This window comes from Malaclemys terrapin, chromosome 23 (genome assembly GCF_027887155.1).
Source record: "Malaclemys terrapin pileata isolate rMalTer1 chromosome 23, rMalTer1.hap1, whole genome shotgun sequence".
NCBI lineage: Eukaryota > Metazoa > Chordata > Testudines > Emydidae > Malaclemys > Malaclemys terrapin.
This window is the reverse complement of record NC_071527.1, coordinates 305,863-328,161: the sequence shown is the minus strand read 5'-3', so window position 1 is coordinate 328,161 and position 22,299 is coordinate 305,863. Positions and strand designations below refer to the sequence as shown.

The following is a 22,299-nucleotide window of genomic DNA, read 5'->3' as shown; positions in this document are numbered from 1 at the left end:
GAAAGCTTTTCCTAATATCTAACCTAAATCTCCCTTTCTGCTGGTTAAGCCCTTTACTTCTCATCTTACCTTCAGTGGACATGAAGAACAATTGATTAGTCCTCTTTATAAAAGCCTAACATATTTGAAGACTGTTGTCAGGTCCGCCCTGTTAGAAGTTACCATTTAAGTAATGAAGAAACCCTGTTTTTTGTTTACACTTGGTGACCTGTTGTCATATGTTAGAAATAAAACCTCTTATCTATCAATAAAACTAAATTATTTTGGTTGATTGGAATCTCCACATTGGACAGGAACAACCTGAAATTAATACAGTACTCTTCCCTGTTTATGACAAGCTCTCTCTGGGATTGTTTAAGACTCTTCTCAGTCATCCTTTTTTCCTCTGGAGCAAGACCACCTCTAAACTGGAAATCTTGTCCCTAGAGGGAGGGTGGTATTAAATAGACCAGAACTGAAGTGGATATTAATTGAACTGGGACAATACCCCTGCATGGGGGCGGGAGGGGGGAGAGGAGAGGTTAAATTCAGTAGTGTCTGTAAAGTACTTGGAGGCCTGTGCTGGCAGGCACTATATTGATGCATGCATATTTTGGTCAGAGTCTACATAATAATATCCTACAAGAATGATGTTCTGAAGGATGCCTTGCTTCTTTGGGCACCAATTGCAGCATCTTCATCTGAAAAAGTAATGTGTCTGCACTCCTCTTGCAGACCAGAAGGTGCTTTTCAGAGTGTCACAGCAACGGAAAGGAGAGTGCTCAGAGTTGTGAGGGACCTACTCAAGTTTTCAAGATTAACTACATGCCTCTCCCTCTCTTCATGACCTTTTAGGTATATACTTCTACCCCAGACTTTACGAGCAACTTCTTCCATTTCTTTCTTCCTATCATTTTCCAGGATTATGTGGCTTCTGTTTTAGAGAGTTATGGATTATTGGGTGTTGGTTTTAAAATGGTGGTGATGTATACCTTTATTCACTGGACTCCAGGCTCTTTACAAACTTTAATTCGAGCCTCACTACATCCATGGCAGGCAGAGCTGGGGAAATGAGGCAGTTTGGCAGAGCTGGGAATAGAAACCAGGCTTCCCAATTCCCAATCCTATGTCTTAATCACAAGGCCATCTTTATCCTCTTCTTCCTTAAGGAGTACTCTCAAATTCTCTAACACTTGTCCCATATGTTACAATTATGTAGCCATTCAGAAGCATTTCAAACTCTAAAATTTAAATAAAAAAACTCTGGTTCAAATAAGTTGTCTGCTCCCTCCATTTCTAGAGGTGCTTCTTCCAGATTGCAGGTGAGAAACATTAGTGAGGAAGCTTGTCCTGCTGCAGCTGCACTAGTTCTGTGAATATACAGCAAACCTCGGTCTGCAGGGCTCCATCTAGCATCTCTCATAAGCACTAAAACCCTCTGCTGACAGGGATAAAAATGCTATAATACAAACTCACCAAAGAGACTGTCCCGTAACCCTCTGCCCCATGTGTTCTCACTGCATTACTCTGTTTCTTGGCATTGGCAGAAGGAAATCCTGGGGCCGGTGATTATAAAATACCAGCTTGAAAAAGGTTGCATTGGGCAAAAGGGGTGCATCTCTTGAAAAGTGTGTTTGGGGTATTTGGACTATTTGTGACCATTCAGAGCCAAGATAATTTAGTCACAGAGAAGGGGAATTAATTTCTTATTTTAATTGGACTCTTCCTTTTGGACTTTCAGGTTTATTGCCAAACCATGTGCCATAAAGCTTGGCATTCAAGACAATGGACCTCACAGAGCTCAGCCCAATGCAATTCTAGAGAAAGTGTTTACATCCATCACTAAGGTAAGCCACTCTTCAGGTTCTGTGAGAGGTTCAGGCACATAAATGAGAACTGGGCCTCTTTTTTCTTTTGTCGCCTTAGGGAAATACACTTTGCAGCTCACATAACTCTCTGATTGGAATTTGTGTACAAAAAATACCGGTTTCTCTTAGTAACTTTTGCTCCTTGCTTTAGTTCACATATGTCCACCTCCTTTCCTGTTTCCTGCAGTGACTTTAGTTCTGTCTGTGCTTGAGCCACAGTATTGCAAGCAGAAGAGTGGTTTGAAGTGAACAAAGTGAGAACGTGAGTTCTTTCAGGCCCCTGAATTTCTGTACAGAGTGTAACTCTCAAATTTCCAATATTCACTAAGAGATTCCCCTGTATTTTTCACTCTCTCCTTAGAAGTTACCACTCTCTTCCTTGGGGACCATTCTTGTGCTGGTCTTGCTGGTCAGTCCCACAGATGCCTTCTTCAGATTACTTCTGCAGACTTGGATAGCTTATCACTACAGAAATCTAGTTGTAGAAAGAAAGCAGTTCAATAATAAATGCTAACAGAAGAGTCCCGTTGAGGGATAGACTATTGAATGTTGGCAGTAGATTTACTTCTGGTTATTCTGTTGCAAAAAAGGCAAACATCATTCTGGGATGTATTAGCAAGAGTGTTGTAAGCAAGACACGAGAAATAATTGTTCCACTCTACCCTGCGCTGATTAGGCCTCAACTGGAATAGTGTGTCCAGTTTTGTACACCACGTTTCAGGAATGATGTGGACAAATTGGAGTGAATCCAGAGAAGAGCAACAAAAATGATTAAAGGTCTAGACCTCATGACCTATGAGGGAAGATAGGAAAAAAATAGGTTTGTTTAGCCTGGAAAAGAGAAGACCAAGGGGGGACATAACAGTTTTCAAGTACATAAAAGTTGTTACAAGGAGGAGGGAGAAAAATTTTTGTTCTTAACCTCTGAGGATAGGACAAGAAGCAATGGGCTTAAATTGCAGCAAGGGTGGGTTAGGTAGGGCATTAGGAAAAACTTCTTAACTGTCAGCTTGGTTAAGCGCTGGAATAAATTGCCTAGGGAATTTGTTGTAGAATCTCTATCATTGGAGATTTTTAAGAGCAGGTTAGGCCAACACCTGTCAGGAATGGTCTAGATAATATGTAGTCCTGCCACGAGTGCAGGAGACTGGACTAGATGACCTCTCAAGGTCACTTCCAGTCCTGTGGCTGAGAGGAATCATAGAATCACTCTTTCATTTGAATATCTGCCTGTTATACTGTTTCACTATTGAATGACTGAATCCTGCAGGTTGTCCATAATTTCTTGAATACTGACTGTTAAACTCCCAGACTCCCGTGTAAGGAAATAAAACAGAGACTTCTATATTCAGATATGGTAACATTGCCAGGTGTTCTGAGAGAGAATCCTCTTAGTGAGTGCAATGGAAGATGTTAGTGTCCCCAGTAAAAGCTAGTCTCATTGGAGCTTAATGTGGTCTGTTATGCAGCCTGAGTTGCAGATAAGTAGAAGGAGATTTGTGGTTTACCAGTGTTGGGGAGGAAGCTCGTGTATCAGTGTCTTTGAAAGTAATGTTGAAAATGAAACACGCACCCAAGAGCGGGGACTGCGCTGTTCAGAACTTAAACAAAACTTCATTTGCCTGGACTACTATAGCTACTTACTTGCTATTGGCTTAGATCTGAGGAATCAGCATAGAGGATGACATTGATGTGGAAAAAATTTACCACCTCTTCTGAAACTAGTGTTCTATAAAACAAGCCTTATGACTTTTCCTTTTAGATGAGGGCATCTGCACTACCAATGCAGAAACATCCTTTCCAGGTAGCCCAAGCCCCTAAAGCCTACATGAAAGAGAAAATGGGTGTGATGGAATTGCGGGAAGGTGGCAGTGGTTCTAGCACTTCACCCTTAGAGCAAAGATTTTTCTGTCATTTAAATTATATTGAACAATGTGCGGTGGCCCTCCTGGCTAGTTCAGCACTCTGCATATCAGTCCGGTTTTGTAGGTAAACGTAAGTTGTGAAACCTGTTTAGCTTCTTTCAGTTGTAGCAATTCCCTGGCAGAGCTTATTAAAAGGACTAAAACTAACTTGACCTACCTCAGCAGTGGTCACTTGTAAAGGTTTAGTTCATTTTGTCTGCTCTTCTATACTAACTCATGTCACTATTTAAAAAAACAAAATCTATACCAGTGAAGACCCCAGTCAGAGATTGGGCTATTAAGTATCATATTGTACCTATGAGAGAATTCTGTTATATTTGTGAAGTTACAAACAGCAATCTACAGAAATGTCAACATCTGTGTATTATGCCTATGGAATTCATAAACACTTAAGATTGGCCAAATCTGAGCCCTTAATTCAAATCAAGAGACGTTGTCATGTCATGACTATGCACTCCTGCTACCCTAGGGGGATTCAACTCTGACTATTCATATCAGTGGAATGCTCAAGCTTTTATGCAGATTTCTGCTGATAGACCAGACCAGCTTGCTAAAAATTCCCTATGTACTATACTGTGGAATGCTAGTTAGCTGGTAAATAGTTTCCTGTGTATCAGTGCTACTGTTCTTTGTTGGTGTTGGGAGAATTGGAGGAGAAATAGGGGAGGAAACGTTGAACTCACTTACATTATTTAAAAGTATCTGAATTCTTGTTATGGTGGGTAATGTGTGTGAAGGCTAAACGTGAATATAATAATTATTTTTTACTGGTTAGAGTTCAACAGATTTCTCCTTCTAAAATTGAATTTTTAGCAGATTACGTCTTTCCTAGCATGATTTTTCATTCTCTGTCTCTACATCTCAATTTTGTGACAAAGGTCAGGTTTAGAGGGGAAGTGTCTCAGACAGAAGATTTGGGAGAGAAAGAAGTCTCTGTGGAAGATTGGTGAGGCAGAAGAAATGTCTGACTTTTGTTTTATTTCTTCTCAGTGTCCAGATGGAAGAAGGTTAGAAGGTTTGTCAAAGCAGCTAGACTGGGATGTTCGAAAGATCCAGCGCTGGTTTCGCCATCGTAGGAACCAGGACAAACCCACCATCCTCACTAAGTTTTGTGAGAGCATGTAGGTTTGTGCTGAGCCCAAAATATGGCCTCAATTCAAGCTCCAGTTGTGTGTTGTATTTTAACTGAAATTTTTGAATTTTTAATGTAATTTGGTATCTTCTGGTGCTATGGGAAGTGTAAAGATGTGCACGCATCTCCTTGTCAGGATACAATGTTGCATGGGTTTTTGTCCCTGGTGTCCCCTGCAGGTTGTCTGTCTTTGGATGCCACTCAGTCTTCCGTCTGAGAAGCAGCAAGGTCAGCCTCCTTTCAGGCGAACAAAATGTCCAACTGTAGTTCAAAGTCCAAAAAACCCCCCAGCCTGTGGGCCCTGTGCTCAACTTTTCCTGGAGTTCCACTGCCTTTACTTGGCTCTGGTATCAAGTACACGAGCCTCCCGCAGTCTCTGGCCCTTCAGCATTTCCCAGGATTCCCCTTTCCTGTCTGCTCTCTGCAGCTTCTCTCTAGACTGAATCCTCTCCGCCTATTGATAACTGAACAGTCACCCAGGTCTTATCACCTGATCCTTCTTTAGTCCAACCCTCTCTTGCTGAGAAGTAACTAATTAGTGCCCAGGTGGAGTGACTGTGCCTAACTGGCCTTTAACTCTTTCTCACAGGTGATGGGGGTTCACTCCATCACAGGGAGAAAAATGCCAACCTAACAAGTTTCCACCCAGACCAATAGAGAGAAAATTAGACTGGCTTTTAGCATGCTGTTATATCAATTGATATGTGTGCCATGAGAGACCAGGACAGCTCTACGGGAATATTTATGGTCTCAATGGCCAATGATCCCTTTCTAAGAGAGGTTTGCATAGTGGACCATATCTCTCATGCAGATGGTAACGCTTTACCTTGTGTATTCAACTGAGTAACTCCCCTCAAGACAAGGGTGAGCTGTCTGGACAGTCTGATTTCCTAGACAAGACCCTTTCCTGAACTAACTTCATGGCTTAGGCAATGGCACATGTTGTATGGACACTTTCTGGATTCTTGTTCCATCTCATTCTCATTTCAGTTCATTATCTTGCTCTTTGCTTCTTTCTGTCTAGGTCAGGGGTCAGCAGCCTTCGGCACGCGGCCCATCAGGGTAATCCGCTGGCGGGCCGCGAGACATTTTGTTTACGTTGACTGTCCGCAGGCACGGCTCCCCGCAGCTCCCAGTGGCTGTGGTTCACTGTTCCCGGCCAATGGGAGCTGCGGGCAGCAGCAGCCAGCATGTCCTTGCAGCTTGCGCCACTTCCCGTAGCTCCCATTGCCCAGGAATGGCAAACCGAGGTCCCTGGGAGCTGCGGGGGGCCATGCCTGCGGACAGTCAACGTAAACAAAATGTCTCGCGGCCCGCCAGCGGATTACCCTGATGGGCCGCGTGCCAAAGGTTGCCGACATCTGGTCTAGGTACTTACATGATCCCCCCATTGCTGTAGTTTCTGAACACCTTTCCCTGCTCCTTCTGTGGTGGTTTCTCTTTCCCAATCACTTCCTTAATATCCTCATGTAATTCTTACCCAACATTCCCCCTCCTCCCCCTGCAAGTAAAGCTTTATATACTTAGAGGCACCCGATAAGATGAACAAATAGGAATGGGAGAAGGACTATATCTGTCTTAATTGGCTTGCAAGTGTAGTTTGAAACATGTTATGTGTACTAGGGCATCTGCTATGTGCCTACTGTCACATTTCAGGGCAACTGCACCTGTATTTCCCCTTGGTTGTCCAGCAGTGGCACCCACTGTCAGGCTTCTGGCCCTCTAGCCATTGCCTTTCTTGGGTGGAGATCCTCATCTGTCACCTCCTTGACCAGAATATTTCCAGGCTGAAGAGTTCCCTGCCTTCACTGTGTTTTTTTTTCCAGCCTAAGCAGGCCCGCTTAGCTTCTCCCTTTAGAGTTGATACACAGTGTAATTGCAGACAGTTATAAGTTACCACACAGGACTTCCTCTGCAGGTCTATTTAATTCTTATGTTAAAAGCACTACAGAGAAAACATTAAAATCAATAGAAGTATCTACAGTCATGCTAATAAGCTTACCAGAGATCATCCCAACTGGCTCTAACATGGCGTCTGGCAGGTGAATCCTTCAGACCCCAAAGGGCTCTCTCATGTTCCTAAGTTCATAACAGCTTTAGCTCAGAACTAGCACTTAGTCTTATGGGGCCTTAGTAGGCCAAGTGCTTCCAACCCTTTCCTAGCTCCCAGAGGTCCTGTCCAGTTTTTGGATCACAAGGAAGGCCCTGAGTGAGGTTCAATTCAGGCTCCTTATTGAAAAATCTGTGTTTTGTCTGTTGGTCCCTGGAGAATCCAGATTGGGTCTTTGACCTGTCCTCCTATAACAAGGGATCATCAGACAGAAGGTCCCTTCCCTCAGGGTGAAGCCTCAAAGGCTGTGTCTGTACAATTCCACATCACACACATTGTCCCAGGAAGTGTCTGAAGTTACAATCTCTGGGAAGGGTTAGGATTAGTCAGTCCCCTAGAGAAGTTGCATACAATTCCACAATAACACACACACAATTTCATTTTAAATACAGTGGACCCCAAAGTATTGAACTTAATTCAATAATGTTAATCTCCAATTCCATAAGGTTTGTCCAGGGTATTGTCATATATATTGCACTAGATCACAATGGTTTTTTCAGAGTTGCTGCCTTAGCATATGTACATACTGAGATATATAACTTGGCATTAACCTTGTCTTGGAAATACATACCAATCTGTAGACTTTTTTGGAGCTATGCTGTTTAATATTTTTATTTTGATGGACAGATATTCCAAAGGGCAATATCAGTCAATTTGTTATGTATGGAGAATTACACAGTAGTGGGTGAAAACTCCACTCCTGTAACTGCCAAATTCGGTTCCATGTATAATTATTCCAGTTTTTGCTACACAAACATTAACCATACAATGCTCATTTAACTTCAAACGCTGAATGTTTTCCCTTTTCTCATTTCCATTCACAGGTGGAGGTTTACGTTTTATTTAAGTATATTTTCTTATGGACTCAAATTTATCTGGTCGGTAAGTTCAGTTTGTGTGGTTTTTTTTCTTTCTCTGCTTGCTCTGAGTGACATAATATGGGACTAAAATAGCAAGAGTTCAGTGGCCTTAGATCTTCCTTATGCTTCCTAGTCAGGACCCTTGTGTATTTTAATTTAGAGTCATGCCTTCACAAAACAGGAAAGGCTGTCAGAAATGCTAGATGACTCTCTTCTCTGATGCCAAAACAGGATGGGCCTGTCCACTCTTAAGCAGACTCTGTTTTCTCACTTGCAAGGACATAGATCCATCTCTCTGGACTGTCTTTGCACAGAGCTCTGCAAAGCTCTACATTTCCACTTTGAATTTTTATGTGATTGCATGCAAAAAAAATGGCTTTCATCTCTGTGAAACCCCAGAATAAATGTAGCTTGGACCAAAGAAGCAAGGTTGAAGACCTTTGAAATAGTATTGTGGTAGGGATGGAGTGATTTAATTGGCCAAAACCAGAGCATATGGGGAGAAAAATGCTAGTAGGATAATCTCTTCTTTTCACTCTAGTCACCCTGGTTTTGGGACACACGACAATGCTGGTACAACTACCCTTTTCAAGTAAGATATGTGTATATATATATATATTTACTAATTCATGGAGGATAGGTCCATCAATGGCTATTAGCCAGGATGGACAGGGATGGCATTCCTAGCCTCTGTTTGTCAGAAGCTGGGAATGGGCGATGGGGATGGATCACTTGATGATTCCCTGTTCTGTTCATTCACTCTGGGGCACCTGGCATTGGCCACTGTTGGAAGACAGGTCATTGGGCTAGATGGACTTTTGGTCTGACCTAGTTTGGCTGTTTTTATGTTCTTATGTGTGATGCTCCTATTTTCTGAAGTCCCTCAGTTTTGAGAACTGATCCCTTTGCATGTCTCCAATGTTGTTCCATGTGAATGGTGTCACATTAAATTTGTGAGATCTAAATGCCTCTCACTGCCCATAGAGCAGATGCAGTACAGGCTGCAACAAGGTAAACTTCTAGTCCATGAGTTACTGCTCTGCTCAGGAAATTTCACCTCTGAGTGTGGGGGCAAAGTTCTTCCCTGGCCCATGCAGTTCTTGGCCTTTGAGCTCAGACTGCTCACAAGGGGGTAGTTGTGATGTGGTATTTTTCATGGTGTAGACACTGGTTCATCAAACTGGACTAATCACCAGCTCATATTTTAAAACAAATTTCCCTATCTGGTACCTAGATTATTAAAAGTAGAGCAATTTTACAAATGTAATTATATCCATCACCATTAATTGCAGTTTTCTTTTTGCCCTTCATTCAGCTCAGATAATTGTAGACAGCCAATCAGGTTCCCCTCCTTGTTCCTCTACTCCAACAGGAGGCCACAGCTCTTAGGTTGCAAACACTGAAAGGGAATTTTATTCCTTTAAAAATAAATCTAAACCATAGACTTCTGTTGATTAAACCTGTTTTTTACAAAGCTTAAATTTGGGACCTTTAACTTACCCCCCACACACACACCTCCACTCCTCCAGAAGGCTGGGGCCACAGGAGAGGTGGGTTGGTTGTTAGGGGTTGGGGGAAAAGTCTTTTAATGCAAATTTTGGAGTACTTTGCCTTTTAATCAAGTGTTCTGTTTTGTGTTTTTTCCAGCCCCTAACATCCAGTCTTTACTATTATTATATCATGGAGCTGGCCTTCTATTGGTCTCTCATGTTTTCTCAGTTTACAGACATTAAACGGAAGGTAAGAGAAGCCAGAATTTCACTAAACACATGAACAGACAGGGCTAACGGAGTAATTATGTCTCTCTGGCTAGTAAAAACTGCTTAAATATAGCTATAACTGCATTTTCCTGTCACGCGTCTCTTTTCACATTCCACTTTCTTTTGTAGACTATACACAGACAGGCCTTTGGGGACTATCCTGATAAGCAACCTGGTAGCCCATCCCTATCACTCTGCAGAGGGAAGAGGGGGGAATCTATCCATATAGCCCAATAGAACAGTTGATTCAATCTTTGTATAAAAATATATTTTAATTAGGAGACTTACAGGAAAATATAGAAATAAAATGCTCTAAACATTTTCTAGACATGGGTGATGAGGCTAGAATAAAGCTTTTTAGTTTTGGCAAAATAAAGAGGACTAATACTTTATGTATTATTCTATAGGGAGCATGGCTTCCCTCTGTGACTGAGCTAACCTACTTCTCCCATGCTCTAGAAATTTTTATATGTAGTGCTAAGTGATTTAGGAGCATAAGTCCCATTTTAAAAGTTACTTGGGTGCGTAGGAACCTAAGTCCCACTGAAAGTAACTTAAGCACTTCAGAAGATGTTACCCTGCACCTCTTCTTTTGGGCTTGGCAAGTGATTTTGGAAATTCCTTGAGTCTCAGTTCATATGGGGAAGAGTCTCCTTGCTGTTCCTACGGAACATTGTGTGTCTTCCAAAACACCAATGATCTTTCATTCAAATACATTTAAAATAGACTTTTCTTTCCTAAGCTCCAATGTCTATATCTGTTAGTCACACATACATACAGTCCTCTATTTAGTTACAAAAAAATAGAGAGGAGCTTAGTGAATTTTTTTGGCTTTGTTTATGTGATCAAGCAAGGCTTTCTTAACTTGATATAGTTTTACTCCCTTCTGAAGAGAGAACTTCCCATCCCCAGTGAAGAAGTGAGATTCCAAGTTATTCCTTCAACCCCATAAAGCAGGTTGATATACATCTTCCCAGCCAGTTTCAGGAAGTACTGTGTTACAAAGCTAGTCACACCTTTGTCTGGGTGGCACTTATCTCACAGGTTAAATTTTGGGAATGATTTCCTGTTTTTAGTACAGTAAACAACCCATAGAGATGTAACATTAGTTGTGATTATCCGCCTGAGTAATCCCATCTTCAACAGTCTCTCGATACCCACCAAATACTCCTAGAAGATGAAGCACTGCTAGCAAGTCAGTATTGGTCTAGATAAAATTTCTGATTAGAAATTAAATCCAAACAGTTGAACCAAACAGACACTGAAAAGTACAAAGCTGAGAAGGGCATAGCACAAATTGGAGGCAACTTCCTTACACATTCTGGTCATTGTCAAGTAACAATTCAAATTGGGAGCTTATCAGTTAAAACCCCATCAGTCCAGATACATTATGCAGTCTTGGGAGAAATAAACAGGGATTGGCCACTGTAAAATATTACCCAGGATTTATTAAGCAGTGGAATTGAATTCAGGGGATTATGGTGAAGGAGAAAAAGTAGAACATTACTGGGCAATTATCAAGAAAATAGTCATGAGACAGCAAATGTGTAAGGTAGGAAATGAATCTTGTAAGATGTTATTTAAATGCTATCAAATCTGTGCTTGAGTGCCAACCTGGAGTTTCACTCTTAACTGTAATCTTTTAAAATTTTCCTTATGGGTTTTTACTCTTATTGAAATCTGGCTGTGTGTAAATAGATTGCTGTTTATTGTCACATCACTTACCGCTTATGCACAAGAATCCTGTCTCACAGGCTCCATCCAAGCTGGATGAAACACCATAATTTGTGAATGTCAGTATGAAATGTGGTACTGTATCTAAGGGGACGCTATCAGGTTGAAATTAATAACTTCTTAAATTAAGATTTCCTGTTGCTAATAACTTTACTTTTACTGTCATCTAATTTACTTTTGGCTATTAACACTAATTAGTCTTTGTATTTCACACAGTGAAAATAGAGTGGTCAGTTTCACATGTTGTTTAGTCAGTTTCACTTACCTGTTCTTATTCTTTATGTAGCATTTTGGGCCCAGTCACTTAAACTGGCAGTGGACTGACCAATCTCTGATCAGTGTGTGCTAACAAAGTCCCTATCAGACACTTTGCTGGGAGGGCCAGAAGCTTCATCTGACAATGGGGGAAATCAAGCAATTGCTGCTGGGAGTATTATAGGGAGGGAGACAGAGTTACACAGCTGCAGGCAACAGTGTGAGTTCAGTCTTAATGTTAAGTTTGGTGGCTAGGGAAAGGGGGAAGAATGAAGGATGTGAATGAACAGCCCCACTGCTGTTCAGCTGTACTGGAGTGAGGACGATCTGTACTGAAGTAGGGAAGAGATGAGGACAGCATGGGACCATGCATACCTGGCAGTGCTGGTGCCCACCTTCACTCTCGCAGTGGGACAAATGGGCTGTCCCCCAGAGGAAGAGAAGCTGACAGCCAGGTAATGTTGAAATGAGGGACAGTGCAAGAAGAATCTTGAGCTCCTGGAGTACGTTCCCAACGTAGTGTGATGGCGCATGGGTCATTGTAGTGAGTGTCTTCTAGTCTCCAGCATGGTCCCTGGGTGTTACTTTAATTCAACTGAAGAACTCAGGGAGAGCCCTAAGAAATACTTTAATTCCTCACTCCTTCCCACTTTCACTCTGGTCATGGGGCAATAGGAAATTCAGGCAGGGAGACAAGAGTCTGAAAAAAATAATATCTCAACTTTAAACTTTTTTGACACTATTTTTTAAATCCTTAAAATTAATTATGTAAATGGTGGTACTATAAAAGTTTAGAATGGAGCCACAAAAGGTTCCACAAGTACAAGGACTGTTGATTAGAGAAATAAATGAGAAGATATTTACTTGAAGGAACTAAGCCTCTTTGGGTAACTTGTTTAAACAGTGAAGTTTGATTTAGCAGTAATCATGTTTAACTAAACCTGGTCTTGATCCATTAGAGGGGCTTATACAGAAGAGCCTTGCTAAGGTTTGATTTGGGCAATCCCGGGTTTCATTGTTAAGTGAGAGAAAATATTGTGTGGAGGTTAAAACCCAGGACAGATAGATCTATTCCTAGGTCTGCCACTGACTAATTTGTGTTTCATTGGGCGAGGTATTTTACCTCTGAACTTCATTTTCCTCATCTCTAACATGACATAGATAATGCTGTTGTGGGTGGTGTGAAGCTATGCTCATTAACGTTTGTAAAATGCTTTGAGAGCTTTGGATAATAAAAGGTCTCATGGGCTACTATATTTACATTGACTGGTCATTAGTATCCATAAAATAGTGACAATCCCAAATGAGGTATGTATAGAAGTCAAATCTCCATATTGTAAATTCAGAGCGAGTCCTCATGGGTACCTTAATGCCAAAGCAGGTCAGCTGAATAAAAGTTGGTGCTAACTGGCATTTCCAGGAGCTGTGACATTCACTTGCAGTTGAGCAGCAATCCAAAAGATGTGGGAATTATTTCTACCTTAGAAATCAATGACAAGATTTCCAGTCTCTTTACAACTGAATGCCTCGCTGAACAGGATGAGCAAGGGGCAGAGACGGTAGCAATGATATAAAAAAATGATCCATGTGAATAGCAGAGTGATGGCTGGTCATGATCACTAAAATCTAATTCCACTCTGCTTAGTTTTAGGCATTGGCTTAGTGTTTGTCCTCGGAAAACAAACTCACAGTTCAGAGGAAACCTGCGGTTTATCACTCTTGCTCTATAAAGTGCAAAGTAGCAAATTGTCCCAATTCTTGTATTGACTTTGTTGCCCCCCAAAAAAAAAACTAGTCTGTAATTTCTGGATTTGTTCTGTCCTGAAATACAAAGTCAAGCATGCTACAGTAGATCTTGCAGCTGCAGAAATGGAGAGAGAAGCAATTGGGGCACTGTGTTTTATTCATTTTAATAAAGAATTCAGCACTACAAAATTGGATTAATTCCCCACTTGAAATGCATTTACAAAGATGCAAATACAGGATGTAGATATTGGGTGGGAGCTATGTCAGAAAATTGGGCCCATTTTTTGTGCTGTAGAATTTTAATGGACTGAGTTGCTTACTGTATTGCCGGGCATGCCCTGGTGTATGGATCATGCATTGCCTCTGCTTGCCATACTTCAGGTGGACTTTTCCCAGTTGATAGCAGTAATATCAGGTCTATTTCTTATTACTCATGTCAGTGATTTCTAGAGTGGACCTTAGGGGTACATCTGCACGGCAATCAGAAACCTGGAGCAGCAAGTCTACAGACTACGGCAGTAAAAACAGCCATGTAGGTGTTTTGTCTTGGGCTGAAGCTCGGCCTCTGAAGCCCACCCCCCTCCTTGGATTTCAGGGCTCAAGCCTGAACACAGCTATTTATGGTGCCACATCTCAAGTCTGTAGACCCAGGCTCTGATCCTCACTGCTGCTTGCCGTGTAGACATAAGCTAGCAATGCAGTCATCCCAAAGCAGGGAGAGTCAAAGTGCAGGCCTGATGTTGGCCTCTGGAGTTTTACAGTGAGGCCTGCAGATGTACTTATCTTTGCTACAGAGCTGCAGCCCAAGGAGACTACTGTAGACCCCAGCATGCAATGTTCCATCTTGATTGAAGCAAAACTGTTAATCACGATGCAGCATGCTGGGACCTGTAGTCTCTGTGGTCTGCACCTCCTAAGTAAAGATGATTGTGGCTGAAATCTACTCTGCTTTTTGCAAACAAGGAGCTTGAGAGTCTGACCTAAAATTACCATACGGCCATTTTTTTGTGAGTCCTGGTGCCCCTGTTCTAAGCCTCTGTGGTCATTTGGCTGCCAAAGATCCCTCACATTTCATCTTCCCCTTTCAGGATTTCCTGATCATGTTTGTCCATCACTTGGCTACAATTGGACTCATTACATTTTCCTATATGAATAACATGGTGCGGGTGGGAACTCTGGTGCTATGTCTACATGATGCCTCAGACTTCCTCTTAGAGGTAAGTTTGCCTGCTGCTTCCTGTCTGAGCTTTGCATTCCTAATGACAAAGGAGCACACTCTTGAGGCAAGAGGATAAAACCTAGCCTCTCCTCTTTCACCCCTCAGCTCCCCACACAATCCAGGCTGGATGGCCCATAAACACGCACTGCTGACTCCACTCTGTTGGCTTTTCCCCCATGACATCTCCCAAGTTGATAATAGTCCTTAAATGTTCCAAACTCCTTGGTGACTTAGTGGCTTGAGTGCTCCAGAACTGTTTTCCATGTGATCAAATGATTGTGTCGGGTGAATGCTGTTTAACACTTCGTGTTTTTCTCAGGCTGCAAAGCTGGCCAATTATGCCAAGTACCAGCGCCTGTGTGATGCCACCTTCATGCTCTTTGGTGTTGTGTTCATAATCACTCGACTGGGTATTTACCCTTTCTGGTAAGTACCTGGATCTTTCTGAATAGGGTCAAGTATTTGTTCCTTCCCTCCTCTAAAAGCAGCCTTTGTATTAGGGATCCTCTCACTCATTACAGCCAGCCCCTCAGGGCAGCATGAAGCTGCAGCCCTCCCAAATGTTGCTCAGGAGCAGCGCTTTGAGGTTTTGTCAGAGCGGTTTCTTCATGTTTTGTCATCTACTTGTAGGGGCACCCCTAGGGTGAGCAGAGAGTCCAAAAGTGCAGCTGAACGCCACCCCCAGCTGCAGGGTGAGAACAATGCTGATCAATTGCAGCCTACTCTCCCAACCAGTAACTGCCAGATATTCTACAAATCAGGCTTGTCTACACAGGAAACTAAGATGAATAAAATAAAGGTCTGAAGTTAAAGCACCCCTAAAACCTTTGTGGATTTGGAGGGTTAAGCTTCAGTAAAAGCCACTTTACTTCTGACTGAGAGCATTCACCCAGCAATTTAGTGTGCACTATCTTCATACCATTAGTAAATTTGTGAGTGTCCCTGTGTAGACGAACCCATAGAACCAAAGGTGGTTTGTGTCTTGTGATTTTAAGATCTTGTAAAAGTTGAGATGCCAGTGAGGCACACCCTCCCTGAGGCAAGGTTCAGTTTGTGACCCTCTGCTTTATGGTCATCCAAAGTACCTAGCTGGTCTCAGAAGACTGTCTGCCCCGACTCCATGTTCTAGCTGTGTAGAGCTTGAAATAGGTATTGGGGTATTTTTGGATTTAGAAATTTTAGCTAAGATGTTTGTAATCAATCATTCCGTAATGAGATTCCCTTCCCGTACACACACACACACGTGGACAAAGTCAGACTTGGTGGGATTTTTTTGCTGATGATTGTATTTGTCCATGTCTTGTTTTCCTTGGGAAGGTGTCTTGTAAGGTCTGCTACACCTGGGTTTGTCATTGTCCTATATCCTTATTTTGTAAACAACAGAGGCCTACTTCCCGTCTCTTAGGGATGTATTTCTGGGGTAGGATAAGCTCCTATTTAGTTTTAGTTTTGTCCCTGTGGCAGAGGCACCAAGGGCCCTTGGATAAGCATCCCTATTTATTTTTGTATAGCTCCAAACAAATATAAAGGGGTCTAGATAGGGGAAATGTCGGTCACCTCTGCCTGCCACAAATTATGCTCCCTTCAGAGGGCGGGAGTTACTGTTTTACACTGACAAATGAGACAATTCTCTCTGTGCTCTTCACCCCATTGTCTGACATGATGCAATGTGCTCTCTGGTACCACCCTGACACTCAGTGTGTCTTATAAATCTTTAATGTGGTTTCCACTGGCTATAATGTAATTCCTCAGCTCCATAGGGAGAACCTGTGAGTCTCCGGTTGCATCTGAAGGTGCTATTCCACTCAGTACAGGTTCCCTTCCATGATCAGTGATGTAATGACATGAAACTGCATGCTGACTCCACCACAAGCTGTTTCCTAGGTAACCATTATTTTTTAACTGCAACTAAGGCTCTGGATTCCCTCCCTGAAAAGTTAATTTCTCACTTTTTCAATAAATGTTGAAAGCAAAGTGATCTTTCAAAAAATCTCTCTGCAATCTCCCCTAGTGACTACTTTATAAACAGTCATCAAACTGCTCTATTAAATTTCTTAAGTACTGCTAATAAATCCCAGTGAAGAGAACAATGCCATAGCCATCTTCAAGGAGGCACCTGGCTTTGACCCACTAGTTGGTTTTCAATTCCTTTGACTTGAGAGAAGGGACAGAGGAAAAGGCTAGGAGCAAGGGAACAGCAGCTTCACTGTCAAAAATTCTTCAAAGCTCTCTGGTGGCAAAATTCCTTCCTGACCTTTACATGTGGTCAAGATCATCCATGCATGTGAATAAGGCTCATTTCTCCACTCAAAGCCATGCATACATCCCAAACAGCATTGGTGATCCAAGCAATTGCCTTCCATTCCTCTGATGCCATTGTGAATGCTGATCGTACCCTGGAGAAGAGGATGGGGAGTGGATTTTTATATTTAACCTAAATTCTGAGTCTCCACATCTTCTCCTATTGCTGCTTAATTCAAGTGACTTTAACCCAAGTCCAGCTTCAGGCCTTTCTCTACTGTGCAAGGGACAGTATATCAGGGGCATCGCACTATGAAAAGAGGAAAGCAATAGAAGCTTAAATGGGACAGAAAGTTATTGTTTATCTGTCCAGTCAGCTCAGTTCAGAGTTGGAAACTGGGAATTCTAGTCAAGCAGCAAAGCAGCCAATCTAACGAGCGCCTTGATTTTCTTTCAGGATCTTGAATACTACCTTGTTTGAGAGCTGGGAGCTGATTGGCCCTTATCCTTCATGGTGGTTGTTCAATGGACTGTTGGTAACCCTGCAGGTTCTGCACATCATCTGGTCCTGTCTCATCATTCGCATTGCCTACAAGGCCCTGATGCGAGGAAAGGTAAGGACGCCTGTGGCTGGGCTGGCTCCTCTCTCACATAAGGGCATCTGTTTGAAAATCAGAGGGAGCCTTCTGCATTGTTCAGTGAGGCCAGTGCTGGCTCCAAGGTAAGGGGTAGCATGTTTGCTGCTTCTGTGAGTGACTCACTTCCTCTAGGGATGTCCTGGTCAGTTAGGCTTGGCAGGCTCTAGCACCCACGTGGCCCAAGTGTATACATAGGGAGGCACACACTCCTTGATGGTCTGGCCATACAAGTGAATAGTGCTGTCTGGCCTGCCTGAATGACATCATGCACTTCAGTATAGTTTGTGCATTGCTCTGTTTGTTCTGGTAACTTGATCAAGGCTTTTGCCTTCCCTCTTGTGCAGCTTGAAGACCAGTTGCTCTGGAGTAAGAGGCGGGGAAGGTTGTGCTCCCTGGTTTAATCTGGAGCTGGCTAGGAGCCTCTAACTATCTTGGGGAAATTGTTCATGTTACAAAATCCAACCTTACCGACATCGAGGGTGATATGAGCTCAATATCTGGATTCAGAGTAGCAGTCGTGTTAGTCTGTATCTGCAAAAAGAATAGGAGTACTTGTGGAACCTTAGAGACTAACATTTATTTGAGCATAAGCTTTCATGGGCTACAGCCCACTTCTTCGGATGTATAGAATGGAACATATATTGAGATGTGTATATACACATACAGAGAGCATGAAAAGGTGGGAGTTGTATTACCAACTCTGAGAGGCCAATTTAGTAAGAGAAAAAACTTTTGAAGTGATAATCAAGGTAGCCCAGTACAGACAGTTTGATAAGAAGTGTGAGAATACTTACATGTAGGAGAACACTTTAACCTGTCTGGTTACTCAGTAACAGACCTGAGGGCAGCAATTTTGCAACAGAAAAGCTTCAAAAACAGACTCCATCGAGAAAATGCTGAACTTCAATTGATATGCAAACTATATACAATCAACTTAGGCTTGAATAGAGACTGGGAATGGCTGAGCCATTACAAACATTGAATCTATCTCGCCATGTAAGTATTCTCCCACATTTTCATGCTCTCTGTATGTGTGTATATATATCTTTTCAATATATGTTCCATTCTGTGCATCCGAAGAAGTGGGCTGTAGCCCACCAAAGCTTATGCTCAAATAAATTTGTTAGTCTCTAAGATGCCACAAGTACTCCTGTTCTTTCAATATCTGGAGCTCACTACAGTAGTAACCCAGGACTAGGGCTGCCTGTGCATATCCCAACAGTGCAACAAGGTAATCCAGGTGAGGTTGGCATGGTAGGCTACTGGAAACGTAGTGGGACCTGCTGACAGTGGGCTAGTGGGATTCTGTTTATAGTGTCCAGTTTTAGTGTGCAGAATGTTCTGGTTAGAATGAATTCCTGATGGATAAGGGGTGTGGACGGCAGCTCTTCCTGTAAGAGGGAAAGATGCTGCCCTCTGCTGCAGGCCCAGTTGCCTCAGTAAGAAGGTACGTGTAAGTGTAGTTGTTAGTGCTTGTCCTAGGAGCATACTGTGCTCTCCCACTTGGAGCTTGTGCCTGTCGCGCCACTTCACTCAAAGATAAGCATTTCTTGGCCTGTCTACCACTCCAGCCAACTCGTAGAATAAAATAAAAGGCCTTGGAGCTTGGCTCTTGGAGCTGCTGCCCTATCCCCAGCACATCAAAGCCAGATGAGCTGTTACTGGCCTGGACTCTGATGCTAGTACTGCTTTTTTGGGTTATACTGGAGTTCCCAGGATTCTTGCCTGGTCTGCTTATGGAGGGGCGACTCTGCTTCATCAAAGACGTGTTCTTTGGAACAGAGTGCTGCGAAGTCCTTCCATATGCCTTGAAAGACATGACAGGGAGGCAGCCTGAACTACCCCCTTCTGTCTCTGATGGACATCCAGGGAACAGAAGGAAAATTTCAAGTTGTGGCTTTTAGGTAAATGCTCTGTGAAGAGGGATGCTTGTACCAGACACAATCCATGGGCTTCTAGCACAGTTTCTTTCCCCTGCTGCCTGTTGCTGAGGATTTCCAGGCATGTGTGTGTGTGTAAGAGACCAATCCACAGGCATTTGACTAGTAATAGGCCCTGAGTAGCTTGCTGTCAAGTTCTTCCCCATTGAATCAGTGGTTTTCAGGCCAGTGGCTGAAGGCTGGAGTACTTTAACTTCGCTCCTGCTCCCCATTTGTGTCATGGCTGGAACAGCTTCCTTCAGAGCCAGGGAGTGCTGTTTGATCCTCTACCAGAAGGGGTAGCTAGACAGTAACATGTTTGTGCCACCCTAGCTATTCGGGAACTAAGCCTGAATCCCACTTGTGGCTGCATTTTCACTGCCTATAGACTATTGGGCTGGTCTATTTGTAGGGAACTTGTTTAGCCTAAAGGAATATTTGAAGCAGAGTTCTCTGGCAATGTGTGTTGCGGGGACGGCCTTCTAAGGGTTGGGGAAGGAGCATGTTGCAAGGTGTGTGTGTGTGTGTGTGTGTGTGTGGTCTATTATCATTTGTTACTGTCTTTCATGGCTGCTGCTAGTTTCCTAGTACAGTATCTGTCTGTGTAGCTGTCCCCACACCTGGAGGTCTATATCTCTCTCCTCTCCTTGCTTTTCTCTCCTGACCAGGTGACCTAGCCAGGAAAGGACTAGACCCTGCCTCTGTACTCTCCACTCTTTTCTCACTCCTTTTCTCTGTGCCAGATTGGAGCTGGACAGTTTCATCCCTTGCATGTAAGTGTAATCTGTGCTTTTGCTTGTAGAGTGGACCATGTGTGTGTCTCTTTCTCTCTGAGCTTTAAGACATAAATACAAAACTGAGTCTGAAAAGCTGTTTGGCTTCAGATGGGCTGCATTTTGCAGCTTCCTTTAAACTGCCTGCCTCACTGTGAGTTGCTCCCAGGTTAACAAGGTGTGGTTACAGATCACAGGAAGCTAAGGTGCTGGTTTGTCTAGTGGCTAGAACAAGGGACTGAGAGCCTGTTCCCAACTCTGCCATAGTCTGGCTGTGTGACTGTCATTGGCCAGTGTATAAAAAGGTGATTCTGCACCTCCTAGATTAAGCTTGCACATGCAGCTGGCCTGTCGAAACCCAGCCTGGAAATCATTAACTGGTACTGGCTTTCTGCCAAATTTTTCCATTTGTCAGGAAACTTGCTCTCGGAGTCTGTTTGCCCAACTCCAAGTAGGTAGGGCTGAGCCTGATCCTGTACTTTGCTGGCATGTTAGTCACTGAGAAACTGCTTTGCCCGCTGTATACCTGGGGCTGTTAGTTCCAGACTCCCAGGTACAGAGAGTTTCCCTTGGGCTGTGCAAGAGTAGGGCACTGCTATACAGGCAATGGGAAAATAGGGAGACAGCTCACCTCTTTCAGCACCAGTGGCTTTATAGCTGTGGCATTTAGCCAGTTACTGGGATACTCATGTGTGATTAAATTTGAGGTGGTGAACTTTTCGCATTGTTGTTTGCAGTGTTGTAGCTGTGTTGGTACCAGGATGTATGAGATAATCCCTTACTGGACCAACTACTGTTGGTGAAAGAGACAAGCATTTGAGCTCCTCAGAGCTGCTCATCAGGTCTGGTCATCTCTGTGGAGCTCGAAAGCTTGTTTCTTTCACCAACAGAAGTTGGTCCAATAAAAGATATTTCATTACACACCTTGTCGTGCATCGTTTGGCATTATGCTGATAATACACTGCCCCCTTGTGGTAAACTTTAAGGAGTGATTACCAAGAAAGTGCGTGGTTGACTTCTCCAGTCTTCAGACTTTGTTCTGAAATTGTACATCAGACTCTCTCCCCGGCCAATACCCTGTAAAGCATGGAAAGAGATTTTGGAGGATTCTAAGCTTCACATGCAAACTAGATAGATCGTATGATCATAAGACCTAAGAGTGGCTGTCTGTAGAGACGTAAATTATAGAGCCTCTCTGATTATAGATGCTTTCTGCATTCCTAGTGTCATTTGCAGGACTATGAATTAACCTTTCCCTTCTACAGACCACCATTCAAATGTACCTTGGCTCAAAAATTAAGAGTTTGATGTGTACACCCATTCCTGAAAACAGGGGTTCCCAAAATGTGGTAAAGATACCATTGGTGGAACATGTGCTTGACATTTCATCAATGCACTTCACAATAACTTTTTACAAAGGTGGTACATGAATCAATAAAGTTTGGGAACTGATGCCCTAAATAACTAACCCACTGTGTAGTTCTCTGTAAACAGAGGCTCTAAAGAGGGAGGCATCTTATGCAAATGGTGATGTGCTAAATGGGGCCCGTTCCTTTTTGAAATAAAACATCAGTACTTACGATTAAACCTTAAAAACAAACACAAACTCATCCCTTTAGCAACTAAAACCAATGTTTCTTCCCACCTCCTGCTGATTACCAAAAGGTGTCTGAACAAGATGGTAACTCATAATTTAGTGTTAGAAATATGTTTTAATTTGCCATTTGGAAAGGCACCCTTTATAATCTGTGCTATAATTTAGCTACTTGAAGAAGGATCAAACAGCGATATATTGCTATGGGCTCCTTCCATGGATCTGAAAGCACTTCAACAACACACCCATGTGAGGAGAGCAATAATACTGAATTGGAAGTGCAAAAATTAGGTTGGCCAAGGCTGTACAACAAATCAGAGTGCTGGAAAATAACACATCTCCTGACTCGGTCCCCTATTCTGAATTCTGTACCTTGCTCCCTATATGTGGTTGGAAGGTCCTGCTTGTGAGGTTCAACTTTAAATAATTCAAAGAATATAATATAGGGGGCAACTCTGCACTGGTTGATCAGATAGACAAGACCTCTGTAATGGCTGTTTCCTGTGAATTTGTAATCTTTCCTCCACCCCTACCTTTTGATTTTAA

General features: G+C 42.8%; 1 protein-coding gene and 1 long non-coding RNA gene across 2 annotated transcripts in view; one reads left to right on the top strand and one right to left on the bottom strand.

Moving 5' to 3' along the window:
• Positions 1-22,299, top strand: part of CERS5 (ceramide synthase 5) — a 38,715-nt gene that overhangs the window by 15,119 nt on the left and 1,297 nt on the right. The window contains exons 2-9 of the mRNA XM_054012805.1: positions 1,721-1,826; positions 4,763-4,893; positions 7,839-7,896; positions 8,416-8,466; positions 9,522-9,614; positions 14,458-14,586; positions 14,908-15,014; positions 17,287-17,443. Coding sequence (XP_053868780.1) covers positions 1,721-1,826; positions 4,763-4,893; positions 7,839-7,896; positions 8,416-8,466; positions 9,522-9,614; positions 14,458-14,586; positions 14,908-15,014; positions 17,287-17,443 — 832 coding nt within the window. The remainder of the gene's footprint in view (positions 1-1,720; positions 1,827-4,762; positions 4,894-7,838; positions 7,897-8,415; positions 8,467-9,521; positions 9,615-14,457; positions 14,587-14,907; positions 15,015-17,286; positions 17,444-22,299) is intronic.
• On the bottom strand, positions 11,063-22,299 carry LOC128828284 (uncharacterized). Its single transcript, XR_008443175.1, has 2 exons — positions 21,156-22,299; positions 11,063-12,323 (listed from the first exon to the last, which is right to left on the bottom strand). It is a non-coding gene; the product is annotated as an uncharacterized LOC128828284 (long non-coding RNA).